The sequence below is a fragment of the Bos javanicus genome, chromosome 5, assembly GCF_032452875.1.
Source record: "Bos javanicus breed banteng chromosome 5, ARS-OSU_banteng_1.0, whole genome shotgun sequence".
In the NCBI taxonomy this organism is placed as follows: domain Eukaryota; kingdom Metazoa; phylum Chordata; class Mammalia; order Artiodactyla; family Bovidae; genus Bos; species Bos javanicus.
The window spans coordinates 23,754,658-23,762,505 of record NC_083872.1 but is presented as its reverse complement, the minus strand read 5'-3'; the positions used below and the strand labels follow the sequence as shown (position 1 = coordinate 23,762,505).

General features: G+C 45.1%; 1 protein-coding gene across 1 annotated transcript in view; it reads left to right on the top strand.

The window, feature by feature from the left end:
- Window positions 1-7,754: 7,754 nt before the first annotated feature.
- UBE2N (ubiquitin conjugating enzyme E2 N) overlaps window positions 7,755-7,848 on the top strand; it is a 40,284-nt gene continuing 40,190 nt past the window's right edge. The window contains exon 1 of the mRNA XM_061415743.1: window positions 7,755-7,845. Coding sequence (XP_061271727.1) covers window positions 7,816-7,845 — 30 coding nt within the window. The 5' untranslated portion in view covers window positions 7,755-7,815. The remainder of the gene's footprint in view (window positions 7,846-7,848) is intronic.

The following is a 7,848-nucleotide window of genomic DNA, read 5'->3' as shown; positions in this document are numbered from 1 at the left end:
AAAACACCAAAAATGCTCTTATTGGTATAAAGATGTTTTTGTCCTCTACTTTCCGAAATTATACTCAAACAACAAAACAGAGATGAATGGCAAGAGATGCAAGAATGGCACCTGATTGAGCAGACCAAGTCTCAAACAATTGGTGTCACCACCTATTCAGGAAGAGGGGGTGAGGAAAGGGCTGAACGCTGATAATATTTGAAAGTCAGTATAAGGTGCAATTAGATCCAAGTCTCCCATACACATCAGCCCACCCTGGTCAGAAATGGGCATCTGAATCTGAGAAGCTCTGGACTCAGGAGCACCACACGCGGAGGAGGGCATGGGAGAAGCGCCCAACAGGAAACTGGTGAGTGAGTGCCCAGGTTCCCGTCCTTGTGCAGCTCCGGAATGTCAGCACCCTTTGTATTTTGAGCCTGGTCTGCAGCCTTCCCTGTGACCATATGAACCACCAGATGTCCTCCCAATAAATTCCTTATCTGTTAGTTGGAGTCAATTTCTATGCCTGCACCCAGAAACCCTGGGCATGTGGGATCTTAGTGCCCCAACCAGGGATTGAACACGCACCATCTCAGTGGAAGCACAGAGGCTTAACCACTGGCCCGCCAGGCAAGTCCTCTATCTTGCTCATAAAAAAAAAAAAAAAAAAAAAAAAACAGTTCCTAGGGTGGACCTAATACGTCGTAATAGGTAGAGAATGAAGGAAAGCAGGAAGAGGTGATACGTGCTGCTAGACACATAGCAAGTAAGAACATGGGTGGGTAAAAAGGCAACATGACATCAGTGACAAGGCAACAAGGTGTGAAAATGATAGAGAGAACACAGGTATGATGGATCACGGGATTTTCAGAGCGATGATGAGATCGTCCCGACTGTGGGCTGAGGTTGCCTTTGGGGAGCCGAGATAGAAAGCAAGCAGGAGGTTAAGAAAATGTCAGTTGGTTTTGTGATTAGAAGGTAACAGGAGTAAGTTTTCTAATTGGTGAATTTAAAATAAAGAACTGGGTCCTCTCAGCTGTCTCTTTCCCGCTTCTCTTTCTCTACCTCCCTCCTTTTCCCCTCTGGTTTTCCTTTCTCCTTCTCTCTTTCTTCCTCCTTTCTTTCTCTTCTTCCTTTCTTTCCCCCCAGCCTGTCTTCTGTTCTTATGCCTGCCCACCTCCTCTGTCTTGATTTAAGGGGCCTGCAGTTGCCTGACGGTACTAAACAATTGGGTGGCTACGCCTGCAAGTGGGAAGCAGGTTGGGGAACTATTAATAAGCTCAAAGTACTGCAGACTTAGAGTTGTTTTCTTCCATTAACTTTACTAGTAATGAAGGCAATGTTTTGGTCTCCATCTCTTTCAACGGGTTATAATTTCAGGAACCTAAGTTAGGTTTTATTTATTGGCTTCCTCAAAACCCAACAATCTGGAATACTGAACACCTGGACCACCTTAAAACCCCAACAATCTGGAATATCTAACACTTGAACCAAGTGAATTAGAACAGATAAGAGGAAAGATATGGGTATTGGACCAAAAGGAATTAGAAAAACAGGAACAAGAGAAGTATAAATCAAGGTTGGTCTTATAACTGTTTTGCTTTCTGGAGCAGATCAGATAATACTGGACAGCTTTGGACCTCTCAGTGGTATCCAGGGAGCTTGTTAAAATCACAGGCGCCTGTGACTTGCACTCAAGATCTTGGGCGGGGCTCCTGCACCTGTGTGTTTCACCAGCCCCTGAGGTGATTAGCACTCCAAAGTTTGAAAACCTCTGCTTCAGAGTATATTACAACCCAAATCATTGTACTGGAAAGCAAAACAAAGTTTTCAAAACACTTCTAATCATGCTGGAAGCAGGCCAGCAGTTTTCTGCAGAAAGAGAGAGACACGAGTGAGAAGCATTTGAGACGTCAGTAGGACTGGAGAGAGATCAGTGATGGGTGGAGGAAGAAAGGTGATGGGAGTGTTCTGACGAGAAGCCTGGGCAGGGCACACCGGGGGAGAAGATGTGGGGAAAGAGCTTAGGCTGGGTAGGCTGAGTAAGCGCTCACAGGTGGAGTCATCTTGGGCAACTATTCTCTGGGGAACCTGGAAGAGTGACGCACGGAGGCCCGGGGAAAAGCCTTGCTCTCAGAGCTGTTCCAGTCAGGCTTCTGGCCAACCCTCGAGTCACCATCCTCTGGAATCTTGTTTCCACTGGGAACTGGCCCAAAGAGAGGAATACCCTCCTTCATCCAGAATTAACGAGGGGCTAATGTCTCCAGGGGTGCATGCACTTAAAGCTTCCTGTGGGTAAGATGGCATTCAAAAATGCTTGGTAAAGCATCAGGTGGTGAAAAAAGGCCAGTCTTATTACCCTGATCCTCTTAGGTCTCATCTTTCCAGAGTCTTTCCACCCTGAGATAGTGCTCCTATGACCCTGGGTGACCTCACTGGGTTCCTTCTCACAGGCTGGCATTGTGTGGGCTAACACTTTGTAAGCGCTCAGCTATTTATGTTGAAGTCATGAATATGAACCGGCAGGGTTTTTTTTTTTTTCTTTTCTAAAATCAGTGTGCAGCCATTTCTTCCTCCCCCACCCACTTCCTCCCCGAGTCAGTGTTCACGAACCCTCTTCTCACAGATACTTCTGTCTTGATCGCCCACGAAACAGTTTTCTTATTCGTTAAGAAACAAAAAGTGTATTGCCAACAAATACTTCTGCATGAAGACTATTGCTCATAATGGAAACAGGACCTCTGTTAAAGGTGACCGATCTATCATTTTCGAAACTGATCTACTCTGTCTTTAAAAAGCATGAGACAGTTTGTGAAAGAAAAAACAAAACAAAACAACTCTGTTGTCCTCCAGGAAGTCAACTTGAAAAGTTTAGGGATGAACATCAATATCCTGTGTTTTCTGTAAGCAATCACTTATGGATGAGGAATTTAGGCAGCCGTTCTCAAACAGGTGCTTATCTTCAACCTGAACTCATGGATTAATTTCCTTGACCAGTTCTTTTTGGGAGGTCTGATGCAGATCTAGCCCTGAGCTAGGTCCCAGGGATCCAGAGATGCCCAAGATAGAGAAGATCCATGACTCTGAGGAGCTCAGGTATAAATGTCCTAAGACATTACCTGCAGGGTAGATAGTACATATGTTTCTGCTATTATGGCAACCCACTTCAGTATTCTTGCCTGGAAAATTCCGTGGACAGAGGAACCTGGTGAGCTACATGGGTCACAAAGAGTCAGACACGACTGACTTAGCAGGCTGCAGTGAACGTCTGAAATATCGGTGGGAGGGGTGGGGAAGGAACAGGAAGCATTAAAATAGTATTTTGAGGAGTAAGAATTTCAGTAGAACAGGAGTCCTCTAAATTCTCCAACACAGCATTCTTAGGCCCTCTTCCCTGTATTATAGTGCAAAGGCCCTTGGAGTTTGAGTTCTGAAAGGAGCAGAGCCTGGGGGAAAAAAAAAATATATATATATATACAAAAAAAAAAAAACCTGGACAAGAAGAAGGTCTGATGAAGAGCCAAAAAAAGACTAACTAGCTAAGAGTTCTGCCTAGCACTGTTCACTTTAGTGAGGCTATTTGGTTGTTCTTATTTATTCAATACAATGGACTGGCAGTTTTTGAATTTTGAGTACATGATATCATTCTTTCTCTTTCTTTTTTTAAAATTAGTTTTCCTTTTTTTTTCTTTAGTTGTATATCATTCTTTTTTATGTATGTATTTATTTGGCTATATCAGGTCTTAGCTGCAGCACGAAAGATATTTGTTGCACCATGTGGGATATTTCGCTGCGGCACACAGCTAGTCTCTCTAGTTGTGGCTCAGGGGCTCACTAGTTGTGGCGCATGGGCTTAGTTGCTCCTTGGCATGTAGGATCTTAGTTCTGCAAGCAGGAATAGAACCTGTGTCCCCTGCATTGCAAGGCAGCTTCTCAACCACTGAACCACCTGGGAAGTCCCTGTGATATCATTCTTGGACAGCATGTAAAGAACTTTGAACACCTTTTAGACGCTTGAAATTAGTGAATTGGATTATTTTATGTTTGGAATAGGTAACACATTCAAAATCCAAAGGTTCAGTTTAGTTCAGTTCAGTCGCTCAGTCCTGTCCAACTCTTTGCGACCTCGTGGAATACAGCATGCCAGGCTTCCCTGTCTATCATAGAGTAAAAGTCTGTTTTACTATTGTTCTCCGGCTGTTTTGCAGATATCCTTATTTTATTTTTTCTGTATTTTATGGCTATAGTAAGATTCTTAACCAGCTTTATAAGCTGAGAATAAACACTGCATCTCAGCCCTGTGGCAACCTGTCCTTCTAAAATATATCCTGTTCTACAGGACTTACATAAACCAGAAGTTTGGAGTTTATTTTCCAGATGAGTATAGTGTGAGCTGTTCTCAAAGGGGAAAAAAAAGGGTAAAGACATTTATATACATATATATATATATATATATATATATATATGTGCATACATGCTAAGAAGCTTCAGTCGTGTCCAACTCTTTGTGACCCTGTGGACTGTAGCCCACCAGGCTCCTCTGTACATGGGATTCTCCAGGCAAGAATACTGGAGTGGGTTGCCATTTGCCATGCCCTCTCCAGGGAATCCTTCAGACCCAGGAATTGTCTCCTGTGTCTCTTGCATTGCAGGCAGATTCTTTGCTGCTGAGCCACTGGGGTATTATATTTTATATATATAATATTTATCTAAGAGAATTTCATGCCAGCAAACCTATCTTGGCCAAACAAGCTATACTGACAAGTTTTAAAAGAACTGGTTTCCTGGGCTACCCTGGTGGTCCAGTGGTTAGGAATCTGGACACGGGTTTGATCCCTGGTTTGAGAACTAAGATCCCACGTGCTGCTGGGCAACTAAGTCGGTGCATCACAAATACTGAGCCTGTGTCTAGAACCTGTGTCAAAGCAACAAGAGAAGCCATGGCAATGAGAAGCCCAAGCAACGCAACTAGAGAAAGGCTGCACGCAGCAGTGAAGACCCAGCACAGCCAAAAATACAAAAGAGCTAGTTGCTTAAAGTGCTTTACAAAAAAACCTGCTTTCCTATAGAAAACTATACACGGTCCTCATCAAGACTACAAAAATAATAGCCCTATATGTTATGAAGTGTTCTAAGTACTTAATATGTATATTTGTATATCACTGAACTTTCACAATAAGCACATGAAGTACACCTTCTAGGTGAAGCAAAGATCAGACAAGCAAATTGTTTTAAAATCTAGGTGGGGCTTCAGTGCCCTCACTCTTAATCTCCATGACTCTCATTATCCATTCTGATACAGAATAGTCAAAAGAAGTCACTGGCAACATTTTGCTGTTTATTCAAAATCTTTCATTCTCAAATTTTAGGATCTATCAACATTACCCACGATGTTTACATGCAGAGTTCCAGGCCTCAGCACTGACCTAGAAAATTAGCATCTCTGGAAAAGGGCTCCCGGAATGCTATTTTAACCAGCGTTGTGGATGATTCTAAGGCAGGTGGCTTGTAAACACGTTGTGACAAATATACCTGTGGCAGTTTGTGTTTCTCAAAGTTGGCCACAGTCGTATTTTCTATCATATGTATACCCTGCTAGTTTCTAGAATATGCCATTCTTCTTTGAAGAGAGGGGGACCATGTCCCCTAGCTTTCAAACTGGGTGGGTTTTTATGACGAGAAGTCAATGAGTAGATTATGGCGGGAGTGATGCTACCTGATTTCCAAGGCTAGGTCAAAAAAAAAGGCGATTCAGCTTCCACTTTTGCCTGCTAGAACACTCGTTCTTGGAACCCAGCCACCAGGCAGTGAGGAAGCCCAGGTTTTTCCAGGGAGAGGCCCATTTGGAGCAGGACTAACAGCTCGTACCAACTTGCCTGCTGTGTGAGCCACCCTGGAAGTGCTTCTGGTTCAGTCAAGCTACCCAAGCTGACACAGCATGTAGAGAGATGTGCCTTCCCTGCCAAGCCCTGCCCAAATTGCAGATTCAAGAACTAAATAAATGATTATTGTCCTTTTCAGCACTAAATTGAAGCTGATTTTTTATGCACTAGATAACTGGACTAGAACCCTTCTAATCCCATATTCACTCTGCCTTTCTTCCTATCAAGGTGGGTTCCTGGACCTCTCTGAAATATTCTGCCAGTATCTCTGTCCAGTGTCATTTACTTTCCCAAATTCTTCTAATGACAGAACTACTCATTTCAGAGTTCTAGATATTCAAAGTTCTCATTACTGCTTTTGAGGCTTGGTTTCTCATCTAAAAAACAACAGTAATAAGACAGCCTACCTTATACACTTTATCATTAAATGAGATAGTCCATGTAATCATTTAGCATCACGCTAATGACATTTTCTCTTGTTATTCTTACTAGGTTTCTTGCATTCATATTCTCTATTCTTTAATGCACTAATTTTTTTTTTTTTTCCTTACAGCTCAATGCAGTTCGCAGGCTTTCTAGGCCTGGCATGCTCCCCTGACCAAGTCAGATTCTTCTTCATCCTTAAGGATGCCACTTCTCCTTTGAGGAGCCTTCTCTGACTTCTCAAGCAATTAACGCCTCTCTGTGTTCAAATAACATCTTGAAGGAACCTCTACTATGTCCTTAACGCACTGAATTGTAATTGTTGACTTGTCTCTATTCTCCACTGTACTCTTCAGTTCTTGGGAGGCAGGGTCAGCCTCTTTGTATCCTCATCCACTAACACAGCACCGGACACTTTTTAAGTTACCGTCTACTGTCTGTGCTACTGGGCGAGGAAATTCCGTAGCTAAGTAGTTAAGGGGTCCATGTTTTGGCAGATCTGCCTCGGAACGAAACTTCCCACACAACCTGGGGAAAAGGGAATGTCTCTGAGCCTCATTTGTAAAGTGGAGGAAGCACCTTAAGGTTGCTATGATGAGAAAGTAAAATAATACCGCATAAAGTCCATCACATAGCAAGCAATCAATCATCAGGGTGTTACGAAATGGTTCCCCAACAATCCGATTTTCGGGTACCCTCACTTTAATCCTTTAGCACCCCAGCACTCTAAGGGTAATCCTTCTTTTAGGGATTACTCTCTAATCCTCCACTCCTAGGTCATTCCTCCAGCGATTCAATCGGCAAGTCAACCGCTAGGGCCAGGCATTCAGAAACCATTCTTATTCCCCGCCCCCAACTCTCTCCAAATCCTTTTCTTTTAGCTTTCCTAGGACTAAGGGGTGTACCGAAAAGCCTCGACTTATGCAAAATTTAGGCACCAAAATTCTGGCTAGAGTTTCACTGGAAAACTTTAGAGACCCTACTTGGGAGTTTCGGTGTTTCGCTTCCCTTTGAGGAAGGAGCCCGCGATCAATTTGACCTGTCTTTTGCCCACCGCCAGCCCAGACCGCGCGCAATGCAGTAACGTTGAAAGAGCCAACGAACGGATGAATGGGCTACGTCGGCGGCCAGGCCTCTGTTACGTCGCCCAGTGGCGCGGGCGTGGCCGCGGATAAGAGGCCTGCGGGGCGCGGACCACTCAGTGCCACCAGCGAGCGGCAGGATCGGCCACGAGCGCCGGAGCTCCGCGCCGCCCCGTGCCGCCTCCCCCAAGTCCCTGCCCCGCCGCGGCGCGTCACTTCCGCCACCCCGAGGCCGGGGTTGGGGCGGGGAACGCGGGGGAGGGGGCCAAGTCCGAGGGAAGCCCGCCCGCGCCCGAGCAGGAACTACATTTCCCGAGGGGCCTTGGCGGCGGCGGCAGCGGAGGCGGGCGCGGCAACGTCCCCCGGAAGTGGAGCCTGGGACTTCCACTCGTGCGTGAGGCGAGCGGAGCTGGAGACGAGACCAGAGGCCGAACTCGGGATCTGACAAGATGGCCGGGCTGCCCCGCAGGATTATCAAGGTA